Source organism: Crotalus tigris, unplaced genomic scaffold (genome assembly GCF_016545835.1).
Source record: "Crotalus tigris isolate CLP2741 ecotype Arizona unplaced genomic scaffold, ASM1654583v1 scf7180000024447.884657, whole genome shotgun sequence".
Lineage (NCBI taxonomy): Eukaryota > Metazoa > Chordata > Lepidosauria > Squamata > Viperidae > Crotalus > Crotalus tigris.
In genome coordinates, this window is record NW_024100616.1 from 18,672 (window position 1) to 38,663 (window position 19,992).

Genomic DNA, 19,992 nt, shown 5'->3' on the forward strand with positions numbered 1-19,992 from the left:
TTATGTGATCAGTCATGTTTGTGCTGTATATCAGGATATCATCAAGATACACCAAAACCCCTTTGTACAAGTGATCATGTAGAACCTCATTAATCAACTGCATAAATACAGCTGGGGCCCCCTGTAGTCCAAATGGCATGACTTTGAACTGATAGCTCCCCATAGGGCAGTTGAAGGCAGTTTTCCACTCGTCTCCCTCTTTTATTCTCACCCGGTAGTATGCCTCTCTTAGGTCTAACTTAGTGAAGACACTCCCCTTAGCCAGGTGGGTCAATAAATCCTTTAGGAGGGGGAGGGGGTATTTATTTTCCACACTTACAGCATTGAGTCCCTTGTAGTCTACGCAGAGACGAAGAGACCCATCTTTTTTCTCTTTGAACAACACAGGGGCTCCCACGGAAGATTTGGCCCGTTCAATAAACCCCCTCGCTAGGTTCTTGTTCACATATCGCTGCATCTCCTCCATTTCGAGGGGGGACATAGCATACATCCTCGGATGTGGGAGTTTGGCTCCGGGCACCAGTTCGATGGAGCAGTCATTGGGTCTGTGAGGGGGTAGGGCATCACATTCTTTTTCACTGAACACCTCCGCCAGGTCCAAGTATTCTTTGGGGATGACTGGTTCACCTGGGGTCAGTGAGGCGGCCATGTGCGCTCGCTCATTGGGTGGCCTAAGATGCCCAGTAACATCTGTTGAATCAATGGGGGGATCAGGCCCTATAGGTAGTCTCACAATTCTCATTCCTTTCTCCCACCAGATAAACGGCTTCCATTTGTCCAACCAGGCTAGTCCTAGGATCACTGCCTCGGTCATCTTTGGAGCCACCAGGAAACGAATAAACTCCCAGTGTGCACCTATTTCTAGGCGTAAGGGCTCAGTTAATTGTGTAATAAGAGTCCCTCCCATCAGGGAGCCATCGGTTTGCTCAAATCTCATCGGTTTGGAAAGCTGTTTTGCCCTTATGCCCATTTTCATGGCAAACGCCAGACTAATAATGCAGCGGGTACATCCCGAATCAATTAGTACGTTTAAGTCTATTTGTGCCCCAGACTTAGGGATTACAAGTTTGGCGGGCAGTGAGAAAGGCAGGATTTGTTGACTCACCATTGGGTCTTTTTCTCCTTCATCGTCACTATCAAAGAAGGGAAGAGCAGGGGCAGGTCCACCTGGAGTCTTGGCATCCTCCTGTGTGTGGGGTGTAACCTGGGCAACTGGTTCTTGCGTGAGTCGATTGGATTTTTCTCTTGTTAGCTGCTGAGCAGGTTTCTTTTGCATCGCCGGTCCTGGCTTGCTCTGCAGTCGAGGATAGGGGACTGGACAGGTGGCCGCTCGGTGTCCTCCTTGTCCACACCGGAAACACTCGAAGGAAGGGTGTGCAGGTGGCCTGGGTCTCTCAGCCCTCGCAGTAGTTGAAGGCTTTTGTGGGGGTGATTGCTGTTCAGGTAGCTCTGGTTGCTGTTTGGGTTCCTGTGGGGGAGGCTTTTTATAGCGAGAGAGCTTAACATCCAGCTTCACGGCTGTCTGGTACCACTCCTGCAGCCGATCAGGTACTTCTCGATAGATGCAAGCCTGGGAGAGGTGATCATCTAATCCCTCGATGAAGTGATGGATGAGGGACTGCTCAGGCCACCCCTCTATTCGACCTGCCATCTTGCGGAACTCTCGCACGTACTCCAGGGCAGGCCTCCCTGCTTGTTTTATTTTGTGAATTTGTCCTGCTGCTTTGAGGCCGATGGATGGGTCTTCAAATCGTTCTCTCAGTCCTAAGAGAAAGAGATGGGGATCCTCCAATTCGAGGGCTTGCTCGCTATATAGATTGTTCAGCCATTCAGATGCTTCTCCCTCCAGGTTGGCCGCAATGACGTCAACCATGGCCCCTGGTTCCGGATAGAGATAGGCCCAGCGATTTAAATGAGAACGCACTTGGTTGAGGAAAAAAATCAGCTTCTCTGGGTCCCCATCGAACGTTGCATTGAAGGGTGGTGCAAACACAGGCTGCTGTGGCTCCCACTGGGGCTGGTTCCATGGCTGCTGGGCCCTCTGCTGCTGGCCAGCGGGGTTGGATGGTACCCCCTGCTGCTGTAGGCCTCCCAATGGTGGCTGCGCAAGTTGGGGTTGTAGTGGTCTTCTCTGTTGTTGGACTGCAGGGGGTGGTGGTGCCCTCTGCTGCTGCTGATCATTCATCTGCTGGGGAAACCCATCTACCCATTGCTGCAGATGTCTCAGACTGGAACTCACCCTCTCATCAGGGTTGGGGTCTCTGACCGGCAAAGGCAGGGTCTGACAGGCTTCCTGCTGGGCTCCCCATCGCTCTTGTGGCCACCCCAGTTGCTGTAGGCCCCAACCTGGCTGCAAGATTTATGCCCAGGGGTTGCACGTTTGGGGGCTGTGGCCAACCTCCTTGCTGTGGCTGTTCTCCCCCCAGCTGCTGATTTCCTGGCTTCTGTACCACCCCAAGACATTGCAAGGCCTCTATTGGCTGTGGTAAGTTCAGAGGACATGGATCAGCCACTTGCTGGGGAACCCAATTTCCCCTTTGCTGCAGAGGATTCAAACTGGGATTCTCTCGCTTAGGGCTGAAGGTTTCACTTTGTAGGAACTGTTTTCTGTTTCTCATTTCTAAGTTTTGAAATCTTTCCAATGACTCACCCATAACTGTGTTATCTGTCCATTCTGCTTTTGAAGTCTTCGCTCTCAGCTGGGAAATCTGCCAAATTCCTCTCTCCCCCGGGTTGCTGGCTGTCGCTTTCCCCCCCGGGGAAACTGTTGCAGCTACGGGGCTGGTTTCAGGAAATTTTTCTTTCTCCATAATGAGATCTCCCCCAAAACTTTGCCAGCTTCTCTCAGGCTTAGAGGCAGCTGTTGATAGATCGGGACGTAGATTGTTTGAAAAGAGGGTCGGATTCTGGCATGATGTCACAAGTTCCGACTAATGAAGCACTTCAAAGAACTTTCAGGCATGTTTCCTAAAGTCTTTATTTGCAGCTACAGTTTTGCCGGTCCACATAATAGACTGGTTGATGCCAGAATCTGAACTTCCTGTCGCTGGCATCAAGCTTTCCTTGCTCAACCCCTCCCTTCTCATGCAGTCACAGGTCACATTATCCAATTAGTGAGAAGGTCAAAATTTTACTTCCTCTTTCTTTCCCGGGCTTTTTCCCCCGCCCAGTCTAAGCTAAGTATTAACCCAATAAATGCCAGACAGTTTTGCATATTGTCAAAGCAAGAATATACAGTATTTGCAGCATTGACATAGTTCAGTACCAGCTGGAGAAAGCCAAGGAGGATTACAAACGATTTGCCGACCGTCATCGTCAAGATGTCCTTCCATTATCTGGGCGATCGGGTTTGGCTTTCCATGCGGCACCTGCCTACAGCACGGCCGTTGAAAAAACTCGATCACCGTTACTTGGGTCCATTTCCGGTCGAAGCAGTGATCAATCAGGTGGCGTTTCGCTTGTCATTGCCCGGACCATGCGGATTCACCCGGTTTTCCATAGGTCATTGCTGGTTCCAGTCGCAGCCAACGATCCACATTGGCCAGCTCCACCACCGCTAGGTCCGGACATCCCCCATGGAGATATGGAGTATGAAGTGGACAGTATTCAGGATTCCCGTCGGTTGCAGGGCTGGTTTCAGTATCTTGTGGCATGCCCCTCATCAGGTTCGCGACTTTCATACCCGGTTCCTGCACCGTCCTAGTCTGCATGGTCCTGGGGGAGGGGGTCCTTTGCGGGGGGCATAGTGTCATGCCTCCATCTGAGCCTGACTCTGAGGATGACATGGAGTTCCCTGCTAAGACCCAGGAGGGGGTGTCTGTGGCTTCGGAGGACTGTGGGGAGGAACAGGCTGAAGCAGGCCAGGGCCCTCCAAGTTTGGAACTAAGGAGAAATTTCCTAACAGTGAGGACAATCAACCAGTGAACAGCTTAACCCCCAAAATCGTGGGCGTTCCATCACTGGAGATTTTTAAGAAGAGACTAGATATCCATCTGTCTGAGATGTTATAGGTTCTCGTGCTTGAACAGGGGGCTGGACTAGAAGACCTCCAAGGTCCCTTCCAGCTCTATTCTATTCTATTCTACTCTGTGAAATAGTCTCATCCTGTTTATTATTATACCAATCATTCTTTAGATGAAGACATTATTTTAATAAACACCCATTCCTTCAATTCTTTTTTTGTAATGTATTTTATTGATTTTTTAAAAACATAAATCACTTAATAATTGGTGAACTGTGTTGTCTTGGTTACATTTGTAAAACAATCATTAACAATTGATTTCTATAATCCATATTCCACATAATGGTTTTATTTGATTTCCTCTTTTCCCAAAATATCCTCTTTTGCAAACATTGACTTAATACAATTCTTATTGTTTTGATAGATAACAATTAAATATATAATTTACATTTCTTAAGGAATAGCTAAAACAATGAAAAAAAGAAAGGAGAGTAAAGAAACATAAAAAATAACATACTACTTAAAATATATATCCCTCCTAAGCTAATATATATTTATTTCCTAAATTTCTTATTCTTTTTAACCATAATTAAAAATATGTTTAATCTTTAAACATTCCATTTAATACATCTAGTCATCTAGTCCTTTAACTCTTATTCAAAACATTTTTATCCATTATAATTTTCTTAAATTCAATCACATTTAGGTATCTAAAACATTTCCTTTATCTAAGTCATTTCAACTGTTTTATATTGCTCATATCAAGAAAGAGAACAGAAAAGGGAAAAAAGCATACTGTATTATTTAGGGAATTCATCCCTTTTAGAATGACATATATATTCCAAAACTTTTCTATTTCTTTAACCATATTCAAACAAATGTTTCCTTTTTAAGTATTCTCTCTGGTAAGTCCCATCATCTATTTTCTTGGTTTCCACTTTAGTCTTTTTCCTTTGCCCAGTATCTTTCTTAATCAATGTATTTTGCTGAATCAAAAAAAATTTCTGTATGTTCGTAAATGTTGCTGTAGATATAAAAAGTAAATCAAGTGAAGTGTCTTTGTACGGGGCTTCTGCCTTTCCATATTTGTTGAAAATCTTTTTCTTTTTCTTTCTCTCCGCTTCTCTTATCATTTCCTTTCTTTCCGATGTTCCTGACATCTCTACAGTCCATTTTATCCAATCTGTTTTCTTGTCCTCAGATTTATTTTGGAGTCTTAAGGGATAAGTTGTTTTTTCCAATCCTTGTGATTTTTTCCCCACTAGGATATAATAATAATAATAATAATAATAATAATAATAATAATAATAATAACCCCCAGTGAGGCACTACCTTGACGTGGTTGTGGGGCTTGTGTACTCTGAGGAAGATGAGAGCTATGCTAGAGGTTCAACCATACTGGACAGGTCTCATCAGAGGAGTCAGACAAAGAGTGTCTCTCCCATAAAAAATATGGTGAGACGTAAATTTCAGAATGCCATACCGGCTCGGACGTCGCCCGGGTTAACAAGGTCCGCACTAGATATTGGAGTTCCTGGATATCTGGTGAAAAATGGGTTACAGGACTCAGGACTGTTGGCTGAGCAACCAGGGCCAGCAGCTGCAGAACTACTGGAAGAAAAGGTGTTTACCCGTCGCAGATACACAGTGATGGAAAACAAAGAAATAATGATCTGTTACTACAGATCAAGTCCAACAAGAAGAGGATATCTAAAACGAATGCACCAGTTCTGGAAAGAACAACATCCAGAATCAGAAATAACAGAACAGAGACTAGCAGATCAACGCCGATTTATAACACGAAATAAAATATTCACAGAAACAGAATTGGACGAACTGCAAAGGTTTACCCAGGGCAAAGAAATCAAAGCCTTACCAGAAGTAATTCAGAATGTAGAGGCAAACCAGGGGGAGTTGGCAGTGAAGGAATCTAGCAGAGATATACAACTGTTCTCATTTGGAAACCAGGCACCTCTACCTCAGGAAGAACAAAACCCTCTAACTAAAGAAATAAAAGAATTGAAACAAAGAATAACTGAGCATCTAGAACAGCACAAAAACAACAGAATAAGGCTACCTGCATTGAAGCTTGTTCCAAAGAAACAGCTAGCACAAGCATTAAAAGATGCAAATATTGCAATATCAAGTATAAGCACCAATTCATTGCAAGAAACAAACCAACTAATGTACAGCACCGCTGCAGTTATAACAGAATACCTGGGATGCAAAATCAACAAAGAAGAAAAACAAACAAACAGTGCACCAGAAAAATGGAAGGTTAGACTAGAAAATAAGATCAGCAAGTTAAGATCACATGCAAGCAAGCTAGAACAGATGAAAGAAAAGAAGCTGAAGAACAAGAAGACCAAAGAATACCTAATCAAGAAATACCACTTAGAAACAAGGAAGATCAAGGAAGCACTGGAAATAATAAAGCAACAAATAACAGCTATAGCCAGGAAAATCAGTAGATATGAAGCTCGAATTGCAAACTATAGGCAGAACCTCCAATTTCAATCCAATCAGAAACGTTTCTACCAATCCATCAATGGAGAAACTGCAAGGAATCAGTCAGTACCTGACAAGGAAGAAACAGTGCAGTTCTGGAAGCAGATATGGGATAACCCAAAGAAATACAACAAGGATGCGGCTTGGTTAAAAGAGGTGGATGCAAATAAAACAGAAGTTGAAATGAAAGAACTAGTAATAACAACAAAAATGGTAGAAAAAAGAGCAAAGAAAATCAAAAATTGGTCAGCACCAGGTGAAGATGAACTGCATGGGTTTTGGTTGAAACATCTAACTGTTATACACCCACTCATTGCCAACAGTTCAACAATATACTACAAGGAGGAGAAATTGAAAAGTGGCTAACAACTGGGAAAACCTACCTAATAATGAAAAATCCAGCAAAAGGGGCAACACCAGGTAACTACAGGCCAATTACCTGCTTACCAACAACTTTCAAATTACTAACTGGTGTAGTAGCTGATGCAGTGCAACAGCATCTAGTTGAAAACAATCTCTTTCCACCTGAGCAGAAAGGAAACCGCCCCAACAGCAGAGGAACAAAAGATCAACTCCTAATAGACAAAATGATCTTGGAAAACTGCAAGAGAAGGAAGACCAACCTGAATGTGGCATGGATTGACTACAAAAAGGCATTTGACTCTCTGCCACATGATTGGATAATAAAGTGCCTAGAAATAACAGGAGTCAGTAGAAACATCAGAAAATTTGTGCAAAGATCGATGGCACAATGGAAGACACAGTTGCAGATCAATGGTGAGAGGCTGGGAGAGGTTAATATCAAGAGAGGAATATTTCAAGGAGATTCATTATCACCATTACTATTTGTTATTGCACTGTTTCCTCTGTCAACAATACTGAATAACTCAGGACATGGCTATCAAACATCAAAAACATCTGCCAGACTATCCCACCTCCTTTATATGGATGATCTGAAGCTGTATGGAAAAACATCATCTGAAATAGAATCGCTGCTCAACACTGTCCGTATATATAGCCAAGATATTGTAATGGAGTTTGGCTTGGACAAATGTGCCACACTTACTATCAAACAAGGAAAAATAATGAAAACTGAAGGAATCAAGATGCCCCACGAAAATAACATTAAGAGTTTGGATGAGGAAGAGTACTACAAATACTTGGGTATCCTTCAAGCTGACAACATCAAGCACACTGAAGTCAAGAAAAAGATTAGAGGTGAATACATCAAGAGAGTGAAGAAGATCTTAAAATCCAAACTCAATGGAGGAAATACCATAAAGGCAATCAACACCTGGGCAATCCCAGTCATTAGGTACACAGCTGGAATAGTGGACTGGACTCAAGCAGAACTAAAAGCAATGGATAGGCAGACCAGAAAAATAATGACAATGAATCATGCCCTTCATCCACGCAGTGACATTGATAGACTTTATCTACCAAGGCAAATAGGTGGGCGTGGAATGCTACAAGTACATCAGATGGTTGAAGAAGAAAAAATGGCTTTGGAAGAATATCTGAAGAACAATGATGAAGATGCACTGAAATTAGTATATCAGGAAGGCTTACTGACTACTGGAGAGACCAAACTGGCCTACAAGAAAGACCAAATGAAGAACAGAATAGAGGCATGGGAAGACAAAGCACTACATGGCCAATACATGAAAAAAATAGCTGGGAAAGCAGATAATAATAAAACCTGGCAATGGCTAAGAGCAGGAAAATTGAAGAAAGAGACCGAGGGACTAATTCTGGCTGCACAAGACCAAGCCTTAAGGACAAATGCATACAAAGTCAAAATTGAGAAGACAGCAACAGACAGTAAGTGCCGCCTATGCAAAGAAGCTGAAGAAACAGTGGACCACTTGGTAAGCTGTTGCAAGAAGATTGCACAGACTGATTACAAGCAGCGGCATGACAAAGTAGCAACAATGGTGCATTGGAAGATCTGCAAAAAATATCATTTGCCTGTAAGCAAAAACTGGTGGGATCATAAAATAGAGAAAGTCATAGAAAATGATAAAATTAAACTGCTCTGGGACTTCAGAATTCAAACAGACAAGCACCTGCAACATAACACCCCAGACTTAACAATTGTCGATAAGAAAGACAAAAAAGTCTGGATAGTGGACGTGGCAGTGCCTGGAGATAGCAGAATAGACGAGAAAGAACTGGAGAAGATAACAAAATACAAAGACCTACAAATAGAAATAGAAAGACTGTGGCAAAAGCAAGCAAGGGTAGTACCAATAGTAATAGGCTCCTTGGGTGCAATCCCAAAACAACTGGAGCACCACTTGAACACCATTGGCATTGACAAATTCGCTATTAGTCAATTGCAAAAGGCGGCCTTACTAGGAACTGCTTCCATCCTGCGACGATATCTGTAATACCATCAAACATCCACATCTGCCTATCCCAGGTCCTGGGTAAGGACTCGATAGGTAGACAAAATGCCAAATCCAGTCTGAACATCTGGCTGACTGTGCGATGATCGATAATAATAATAATAATAATAAAGTTGGAACGGACCTTGGAGGTCATTTAGTCCAACCCCCTGCTCAGGCAAGAAATCCTATACCATTTCGGACAAATGGCTGTCCATTCTCTTCTTAAAAACTTCCAGTGTTGGAGCATTCACCGTTTCTGGAGGCAGGTTGTTCCACTGGTTAATTGTTTTAACTGTCAGGAAGTTTCTCCTTAGTTCTAGGTTGCTTCTCTCCTTGATTAGTTTCCATCCATTGCTTCTTGTCCTGCCTTCAGGCGCCTTGGAAAATAGCTTGACTCCCTCTTCTTTGTGGCAGCGCCTAAGACATTGGAACACTGCTATCATGTCCCCCCCCTTGTCCTTCTCTTCATTAAACTAGACATACCCAATTCCAGCAGCCATTCCTCATATGTTTTAGCCTCCAGTCCCCTAATCATCTTTGTTGCTCTTCTCTGTACTCTTTCTAGAGTCTCAACACCTTTTTTACATCACAGTGACCAAAATTGGATGCAGTATTCTAAATGTGGCCTTACCAAGGCATTGTAAAGTGGTATTAACACTTCACGTGATCTTGATTCTATCCCTCTGTTAATGCAGCCTAGCACTGTGTTGGCCTTTTTGGCAGCTGCAGCACACTGCTGGCTCATATTTAGGTGATTGTCCACTAGGACTCCAAAGTCCCTCTCACAGTTACTACTATTGAGCAACGTACCCTCTATACTATACCTGTGCCTTTGGCTTTTCTTGCCTAAATGTAGAACCTTGCTTTTTTCACCATTGAATTTCATTTTGTTAGATAGTGCCCAGATCTGTCCAGATCCTTCTGTATCTTAAGCCTGTCTTCTGGAGTGTTGACTATTCCTGCCAGCTTGGTGTCGTCTGCAAATTTGATGAGTTCCCCATCTATCCCCTCGTCCAAATTTTTGATGAAGACGTTGAAGAACACTGGGCCCAGAACAGAGCCCTGGGGCACCCCACTACACACTTCCCTCCATGTAGATGTGGTTCAATTGAGAACCACACACTGAGTACGGCCAGTCAGCCAGCTACGGATCCATCTGATGGTGATGCCGTCTACTCCACATTTTTCTATCTTGTCAAGTAGTAGGTTGTGATCTACTTTATCAAATGCCTTACTGAAGTCCAAGTAAATTATATCCACAACATTCCTCTGATCCACTAATTTTGTCACTTGGTCAAAGAATGCAATAAGATTTGTCTGGCATGATCTATTTTTGACAAACCCATGTTGGCTTTTAGTAATGACTTTGTTTGCCTCTAGGTGTTCGCTAATTCATTGTTTGATTATCTTTTCCAGGATCTTCCCAGGTATTGAGGTCAGGCTGATAGGTCTGTAATTTCCTGGGTCCGTTTTTTTTTTCTTTTTTGAAGATTGGAACTATATCAGCTCTTTTCCAGTCCTCTGGTAGTTCCCCAGTACTCCAGGATCTTTGAAAAATATAGTTCAGTGGTTGTGAGATCACATCTGCCAGTTCCTTGAGAACCTTGGGGTGTAATCCATCTGCTTCTGGTGATTTGAACTCGTCTAGGCTGGACAGCTGCCCACTTTTCAACTTCTTGCCTATCTTAACTTGTGTTCCTATTCTGTTTTTTTATGGCACTATTTTCGATAGATTGGTCTGTTTTTTCCCTTTGTGTAAAGACAGATGCAAAAAGCGAGTTAAATAGTTCTGCTTTCTCCCTGTTGCTTGTCACCTTCTTGCCACTTTCACCCACTAATGGACCAATCATTTCCTTCACTTTTTCTTGTTTTTTACATGTTGAAAGAACTTTTTTTGTTATTTTTGACTTTGATCGCAAGCTTTAGTTCATTTTGAGCCTTGGCTTTCCTCACTTCATCTTTGCAGGCTCGAGCTATTTGCTGATATACTGACTTAGTTAAGTGCCTCTCGTTCCACTTTCTATACTTGTCCTTTTCATCTTTCAATTTGTCAAATAGTTCTTTATGCAGCCATGCTGGTTTCTTTTGAGAGCTGTTATTTTTCCTCTTTGTTGGTATTGTGCTAGACTGGGCTTTTATTGTCTCATTTTTCAGAATTTCCCAAGCTTCTTGAGTTGTTTTCCCTTTGAGGATTCTCATCCATGGAATCCTTCCCAAGCCCTCTTTTAGTTTATTGAAATTAGCTCTCTTGAAGTCCAAGACTCTAGTTTGACTGTGTTTTATTGTTTGTGCTTCCATAATGTTGAATTCCAATATTGCATGATCACTTCCTCCCAGGGTTCATATGGCTTCAACACCTTCTATCATTTCATCTCTGTTAGTGAGAATTAGATCCAAAATGGCTAATCCCTAGTTCCCTTCTCTACTTTTTGGGAGAAAAAGTTGTCTGCTAGGTTTGCCAGGAACCTGTTTGATCTTCCACTTGGTGCAGAGTTTGTCTCCCAATTGATGTCAGGGTAATTAAAGTTCCCCATTAATATTGTGATGTTTCCTTGTTTTGTTAAGTTCCATCTTTAACTCTCTATTCTCAATTCTATATCCATTTATCTGTTTGATCTGCTCTGTTATTGTTTTCTGGGAATTTTTTTGTTGTGGAGTTAACTTAGAAATAAATTAATTTATATTTTCAAACTTATTTTGGATTTCTTTGTGGTTTAAAGTCATTGTTGTTTGAATTAGTTGCAGTATACTATATATCTCCTCCTGTGAAGTATTTATGTTTTTTTGATATGTTCTTTCTACATGTCTCTGATCCATGATGGCCAAGAATTTGAATTTTTCTCTTCCTTTCTTTTCTCTGCAAGTAGCTTTAGAGTCTCAATTAAATAGATATTTGTAATCCAGATAGTTCAAAAAAGTTTTTTTTTCCTGAAATTTATAATTCTCTCTTTGTCTACAGCCCAGATTATTGTCTTTTTTTGTCACACCTGTCCTTTGTTGTTAAAACTTTGAAGGTCACAAATGCAGATGAGCTTTTCCCAGGTTTTGCCAAGTCTTAATATTAAAGTCATAGCTGTCATAGTCTTCATCCACTACTAAGTGTCAGCAACTATTTATTTTTCAATTTCCAAAAAGAACAATTATCTTTAAAATGAGAGTTTTAACCATTCAAACAATTTTAGATTTATCCACATTTAATGTTTAAATTTCAGGTTTTATACTTATTTCACTTCCATATATTTTGATCCTCCATAAAAAAATTAATTCGCTGCTTCCATTAGTATAAGAGATGGGTACAAATCCCCCTTCTTTGCTTTCAGAGGTATTTTGCTTCTTGGGAAATTTAATTCCAGAAAATTTAATGTAGAATAGAAAATAGAAGATCGAATTCCTCACCCAGTTTCAAGCATGCTGTTCACAGTTGTGCTGGTTAGTGCTTTTGGACTTTGGTTGCTAGTAGTTTGGGCTGGTCAACGCAAAATAGCCAGCCTTCCTCCTGTCAGGTTAGAAGGCTTTCCCTAAGTTGAATGGAATAGCCGCCACCATTCCAAAATCACTGGAGCACCCTTCTTTCTTCGTCACCTCTCCAGGGTGACTTAGACCCATTTGGGGTCCCCAGGCAGGGCGAAATTAGCTGCGGGGGTGCAGAGAATCTGCAAACCAGCAACTGGTTGCTACCGTGCAAAACCGGAAGTCCCCATTTCTTCAATTTTTCATTAAGGTGGTGTTGATGAATCATACAAAGCAGTTCAATTTCAAGGAAGATATCAGGGCCCTGTCCAAACAGACAAGTAGGGATATATCATAATTTAATGAACAGCTTCCCATATTATTGTAAGTCAGTTAAGGTATTTATGATATACAAGTAGAACTGAAAAGACTCAGTCATTTGGTGACTTTGGGTCAATAGTACATTCTACGCAAAACTGGATCTGGAACACCTCATTGTAGCCAACTTGCCTTGACCATCTTGCCACAGCCAACTCACCATGAGACAACTCACAATGGCCAACACACCGCAGGACAAGAGTTATACTCATATCAAGAAATAGTGGAGTAGAATCATTAAAGAAAGGATGCCAAAGGAGAGACAAAATGAAATGTGAATGACAAAAATTAAAATATTTTTAAATAATTCTAAATAATTAGATAGAACTGTTGAATTGTCCTGCAGGAGTTGTATTCTGGGCAGAACTACCTCACAAGATTTTTTGTGCAGATAAAATGAAGAGATTGTCATGTAAATTGCTTTTATTTCTTCTATGAAAGATAAGCTATATCCTTGATGAGTGATGAATGATAGTATAATGAAAAAAATGAGTGATTAGAACTATTTGCAGTATGAGCAAAAACCATCAATAATTTTTTTTTCAATTTCATATTTTTCCTCTGAGGTCTTACTCTAGCACATCTGTTGAAGATACAACGAACAAAGGGGGAGAACCACCAGCTCTTCCACCAAGACCTCAAAAATCACATTCCAGAGCTTCCTCTTTAGACTTAAATAAAATTTTCCAGCAAAACACTCAAGGTAAGCTGTAGAAGTCTTTAAACTTCCCCAGAAGTTTTATATATATATAATATATATATAATATAATATATAATCCTCAAACACCGGGAGAAATATGGACACATATGGCTAGCAAGGGGCACGCATTTGACTTCATGGGGGCAGAGGCCATTGCTCAGAAGACCTCCAAAGGAGGGCACCTGCTCAAGGAGGCCTGGCTCTCGGATGCAGGTTCAATTAATCGACATATAGAATTGCCCCCAGCATACTGAGCATTAAAAACACACGAGCAAGCCAGGATGCGGACAGTGCTAGCAAGGAGGAAGACTAAGGAGAGCAATGACCCTATGGAGGGAGGACCAGACCCACGACGAGCTGCTGGAGCCAGGGGGGGAGGAAGAACGAGAACAGGAGAAAAACAGCGCGGTTTGCAAAAAGGAGGAGAAGAGAGATGAGCAACTGCCCACCCGGTGTGACCGATGGGAGAGAAACGTATGCATGCTTGCAGACGAGGAACGACCAGTGGGGCATGGATGAGAGAGAGCTGGGGGCAAGCTAACAGCCACATCAGTCGACCAAGTGCAGATGGGATACACCCGTATATTGGAATACGGGCGACAGAGTAGAACTGAGAGTGGGGCGGCAGCCAGTTCGACCAACGAGTGCGGATGAGGTGGCGGGACGGGAGGCGTCCAAACACACGTATGGCCATACGGGAAGGAGAGTTGAAGGAAACGGCCAACCAGGATAGGCAGCGGGAGGCCAGAACAGCAGATGGACAAACGGGATAGAGGGGAGGTGGATGAATATAAAAAGGCAGTGATGATGCCAGACCCGTACGGGCGGCCCAGAATGTACATGAGGAGACAGCTGAGGGACATATCAATGGGGACAGCATTAGGAAGGATAAAGATGAGAGGGAGTGAATCTGGGAGCGAGTCAGCAGGCAATCCACATGACCGCAGCCAGACGAGATGGAGAAAAGGGATATGACTAGGCAGACATACAGCTTGGAATAAAGGGAAATTAGAAGAAATAGGCCAACAGGGATAGATGGAGGTACGTCAGATAAACGGGTGGATCTACACAAACAGGAGGGAAGCAGAAAGGAGAAGGCAGCGATGATACCAGACCCAGCCGTACAGCTCAAAATGCTCATGGGGGGAGGGATGGTGGGTATATTAAAGGCAATGGCACTAGGAAGGACAGTGAGTGAATCTGAGAGCGAGTCAGCAGGCAGCCTAGTTGAGCACAGGCGGATAAGTCTGGAGGATAGGGTGCGGTTGTGTGTGCGCACACCCAAGCATGGAGAAAGATTGGAAAAAATTAGGCCCAGAGGGACAGATAGTGGAAGGCAAGAACAGCGGATGGATCAGCAGAGTAAGAAAGAGGGGGGGCAACAGTGGAGAAGTACTGACAGTGCCAATTCTGAGCGCCCAGCCCAGAATGACCACAGGGAGACAGCAGGCCGATGCAAGGATAGGATTGACAAGGATGAGAGGGAGTGAATTCAGGAGCGAGTCGGCAGGCAGCCCAGCTGATTGCAGACAGAAGGACAGGGCAGGGCTGCATGCACACACACTCAGACATGAGGGGAAACTGGGGAAAATAGGACTCACGATGATAAACAGTGGAAGACAGGAGCAACAGGCAGATAAATGGAATGGAAGAGAGGGGAACAGCAGCGAAAGGGCACCTGGGATACTGGATCCGGACCCGCGGCCCAAAGTGAGTGTGGGGGAGTGACTAGAAGGCATACCAACGGTAACAACACCAGGAAGGAGAAGATGGACAAGGAGGGGAGGGAGAAAAGTTGTGGAACTGGAATGCAAACAAGGGGAGGTGGGACAGTTGAGGCAATTACGGTCAGGACGAATGGCCCTATTACCTGGTCAATGAGTAAGAAACTAGGTTATCAAGGCTTATAAGAGATCTCTCCACCCCCAATACTTCACTCTGAAGACGCTGACAGTGGATCAGCGAAAGCTAAGTTTGTTTTAGTATTGTAAATAGTTGTTTTTATTGTTTTAAATTTTTTAACAATAAACAGCTGATTTATATTCCTCCCGGAGTTCGAGGATTGTATATTATTGAACAGATATGCCCGGAATTCGGATTTTTACAGTCGTTAAGGACATATGTATGTATACATGTATGTGTGTATGTATTAGTTTTTTTTATAATCACAAGTGCTTAAAATATTGTCAGCAACATATTGTCTGGGTTTCAATGCTTAGTTTATTAATACATATTAAGTTCCTTTCTCTCTGCTCGTTTTTCTAGCCAATGGTAAAAAGTATCGCATTTTCTAAAATAAACTGAGTCTTCTTTCTCTTTCATTTTCAATGTCAATCTATCCATTTCTGCATACTCTAAGATTTTTTTTAATTAGCACTTCCTCCGTTGGGAGATCTTCATTTTTCCAATATTGAGTGAATACAATTCTTGCTGCAGTTAATATATGTAAAATTAAATATATACACTTTTTCTCATAATTACCTACAATTATGCCTAACAAAAATAATTCTGGCTTAAACTCTATATGTTATTTCATCATTTTCTCTAACCCTGTAGGTATTCTTAACCAAAATCTTTTGGCTTTAGAGCATGTCCACCAAAGATGGTAATAAATGCCTGGTTTTTGTTTACATTTCCAACAATTGCTTGATGTATTTGTAAAACTTTTTTGCTAACCTCATGGGTGTTAGATGCCATCTATAGAACATTTTGTATAAATTTTCTTTGTACGCTACCGCTTTTGCCATTTTTCTAGTTCTATATTATGTCCAAAATTCTTTGCCCATGTTATCATCGTTTCTTTAACTTGTTCCTCTTCCATCTTTAAACTTAGCATATATTTATAAAGTTTCTTAATCAATTTTTCATCTGATGTCAGTAATATTTTATCAAATTCTGTCTGTTCTTTATAGAATCCAGATATTTTAACATCTTTTTCATATCTCATTTGGATTTGCAGATATGACCACCATGATAAGTCAATACTCTTTTCTTTTAGTTCCTGTCTATGTTTTAGTTTTCCTTCGTTATTCAAAATGTCTTTATAAGTCACAATTTTGTCATAGTTTATTAAGTTTGGGTGAACAAATGCTTCCATTGTTGAAAGCCATCCAGGTATAGATTTTCACTTTTATCTTTTCCCATTCTAGCAAAAGTGTGTTTCTTATGTAGTGATATTGAAAGTATCAGTGAATTTTATTTTTCCTGTACCATAGAAAGACATGCCATCCAAGTTGTAGGTCATGTTCCTCTAGATATAGTAATCTTCTATCTCTAAAAGTTATCCACTCTTTTAGCCATGTTAGAATGGCTGCTTGGTAATATAGATTCCAGTCTGGCAGTCCAAAACCTCCATTTTCTTTTGCTTCTTGAAGCATTTTTAATTTTATTCTAGTTTTTTTTCTTGCCAAATAAATTTCAGTATTGATTTGTTTAGTTCATCAGAGAAGTTTTTCTCCACTTTTATAGGTATTGTTTGAAACAAAAAGAGTATTTTTGGTAAAATATTCATCTTCACTATTGCTATTCTCCTCAGCATTGAAAGTTGTAGGTTTTTCCATTTTTCCAAGTCTATTTTATTTGTTTTAATAGTTTTATGTAATTATCTTCTTTTATTGTTGCACATCTTGCTGCTAGGTAGATTCCCAAGTACTTAACTTTTTTGAAGACCTGTTTTTTCTGATAATTGATTTTGTTTTGTTTTTCTTAAGGTTTTTAGTTAACACTTCAGTCTTTTCTCTATTTATTTTCAGACCTGCCACTTCTCCGAATTCTTCTATCTTTTTTCATAAGCTTAAAGCTTATCTCAAGAGACTCTTCTGTATAAAAACTAAATTGTCTGCAAATGCTTGTAATTTGTATTTTTCATTTTTTATTTCCAGTCCTTTAATTTTCATATCTTGTCTAATGTTTCTATTTAATACCTCCAATGTTAGTATAAATAGCAATGGAGATAGTGGACATCCTTGTCTTGTGCCATTTTTAATATTGAAGTTTTCTGTAAAATCTCCATTTACGATTATTTTTGCTGTTTGTCTGTAATAAATTGTTTTAATTATATTTATAAAGTTTTTTCCAAAGTCCATTTCATCTAGTTGTTGAAACATAAATTGCCAATTTACGTTGTCAAAAGCCTTCTGTGCCTCTAGAAATATTAACACCATCTGTTTTCCTGGATGAAGTTCTTAGTATTCCAAAATGTCTAAAGTCATTCTTAAGTTATTTTTTATTTGCCTTTTAGGTAGGAATCCATTTTGAACTGTGTGTATAAATTCAGTCAAAAATTATTCTGCTATTATTGAGGCAAAAATTTTGTACTCCACGTTTAATAAAGATATTGGTCTATACTTCAGGTATTAAAGTGATATTAGCTTCTGTCCATGTATTTGGTATTTTAGCCTCTAAAAGTACTTCATCACATAGTTCTTTCATTATAGGACTTAAAGTATATGGTAAAGATTTATAAAACTCTGTGGGTAGTCTGCCTGGGCCTGGAGTCTTATCACTTTTTTGTCTTTTAATAGCCTCTATCGTCTCCATCATTGATATTTTTTCATTTAAAATATTTTGTATATTCTCTGGAATTTTTGATAAATCTGCTTTTTTAATATAGTGCTTTATTTTTTCTTGTGGAGTTTCCTCTGTATTGTAAAGTGTCTCATAAAAGTAATTATTTTTTTGATTGTGTCATTTTGAAACTGTAAATCTCCTTTTGAGTCTTGTAGTTTATTTATCACTTTTTTCTCTCTTTCTTTTTTCAGTTTGTAGGCTAGCCACCTCCCCAGTTTATTAGCATTTTCAAAAAAATTCTGCTTAGGTCTTTTAATTTGTTGCACCCTTTTTTGGCCTCTGCTAAATTTATTTTATGTTTTATTATTTCCATTTGTTTTTTAAGTATTTTCTTTTGTGAGGCTATTTGTAGTTCTGATTCTAATTTCTTAAGTTTTTCTTGTAGTTTTAACTGTTGTTTTTTTTTCTTTATTCTTTTTTGCCATGTAAGTTATAGCCAACCCTCTGAAGTATGCTTTAGCTGTGTCCCATACATTTTGAAGAAATGTTTCTTCTTTTTTATTTATTTTAAAAAAGAATTCCATTTCCTTTGTTGCTGTTTGTATACATTCTTTCTCCTCTAGTAAAAATTTATTCATAGACCATCTTAATTTTTTCTCAGTTCCTCTCCAAGTCATCTTTGTTGGATTGTGATCTGCCCATATATTAGGTTCTATCTCGATCTGTTGTATAATTGTGCTTAGTTCAGGAGATATCCATATCATATCAATTCTGGACCATGATTTGTGTCTATTTGAATAAAAGATGTATTGTAGTTTTTTTGGATTCTTTTCTCTCCATATATCCTGAATACAAATTTCTTCTGCCATTTTAAAAAAAGTTTTAGGGAGTATATTTTTTCCTTTCCCCCCTATTTTACTTCCTTTATAGTCCAGTGTTCCATCTGCTATTGCATTAAAATCTCCCATTAAACAAATATTTTGGTATTCTAGTTCCACTATTTTTTATGCAGTTTTTGATAGAACTCTTCTTTTTTATTTTTAGGTACATATATTGCTACTATCAATATTGTTTTTGGTTTATCATTATTTCCACCATCAATATTTTTCCCCCTTCATCTGCATAGATTTGTTTGGGATTCATTATTTCTTTAATATATAGAGCTATTCCTCTTTTCTTTTGTTGAGCTAATGCACAATGAAGTTTCCCAATTTTCGGTTACTCCAACAGTTTGTAGTGTTGTTTCTTAATATGTGTTTCTTGGGAGACATATTATATCCATTTTTAATCTTTGTAGACGTGTAAAAACTTTTTTACTTTTTATAGGGGAGTTCAATCCATTTACATTCATTGTAAGAATCCCATTTTTCTTCTCCATCTCCTTCAATTATATATAGGTCTTAACCTTCTAGTTGTTCTTATCTGTCTCTGTTCTCTTGCTCTTATCAATTCTTCTATCTTTTTATTTTCAGTTTCTTCTTCTTCCCTTGGCTTGGCTGCTCCTTCTATTGCCGTTTCTTCCTGTTTCTTTGTTTCTCTCTCTGGACAGGGTTCAGAACTTTTCTCTTCCATAAAAACTCTGTGATTATCATAAAACTCCATTGCCTTATGTGGTGTATCCAATCTGTATCCTTTCCAATCCCAATTAATTAGAATCCCTTTTGGAATCAGCCATCTGAAATTTAGTCAGGAATTGATATTCTCTTTGTACCTCTCTTATTCTCCTTGGAATCTGTTTCAGGACTACAATCTCTTTTTCTTTTTATCGCAAAGGATCATCTCTCACTCTTCTCAAAATCTCACCCTGGATCTTTTGACAAATCTATCATGTACCTCTCTGGGGGCTTTATTTCTTCTCGCATAGCTTGAATTGACTCGAAGTATTTGATCTAACTCTCCTTCCATTTTTTGTTTCCCTATTTCCATTGCTTTAGCCAATAGCTCCATTATCAGATCCGCAAGATTCTCTTCTTTGTCCTCTATTATATTTTGGAATCTTAGGAAATGATGCCTTTTCTATTTCCATAACTGCAATTGTGTATTCCATTTCTTTATTAATCTGCATCAGCTTTTGGTTCTCGTCTTTCAATTCTGCC

At 40.1% G+C, this 19,992-nt stretch overlaps 1 protein-coding gene across 2 annotated transcripts in view; it reads left to right on the top strand.

Annotated features, from left to right (window-relative positions):
• Positions 1 to 19,992, top strand: part of LOC120303015 (ralBP1-associated Eps domain-containing protein 2-like) — a 118,671-nt gene that overhangs the window by 16,534 nt on the left and 82,145 nt on the right. For both annotated transcript variants that reach the window (XR_005555312.1, XM_039332098.1), the window contains one exon: positions 13,254 to 13,390. Coding sequence is in view for 1 of the 2 variants with exons in the window: in XM_039332098.1 (XP_039188032.1) it covers positions 13,254 to 13,390 (137 nt within the window). In the remaining variant the exon portion in view is untranslated. The remainder of the gene's footprint in view (positions 1 to 13,253; positions 13,391 to 19,992) is intronic.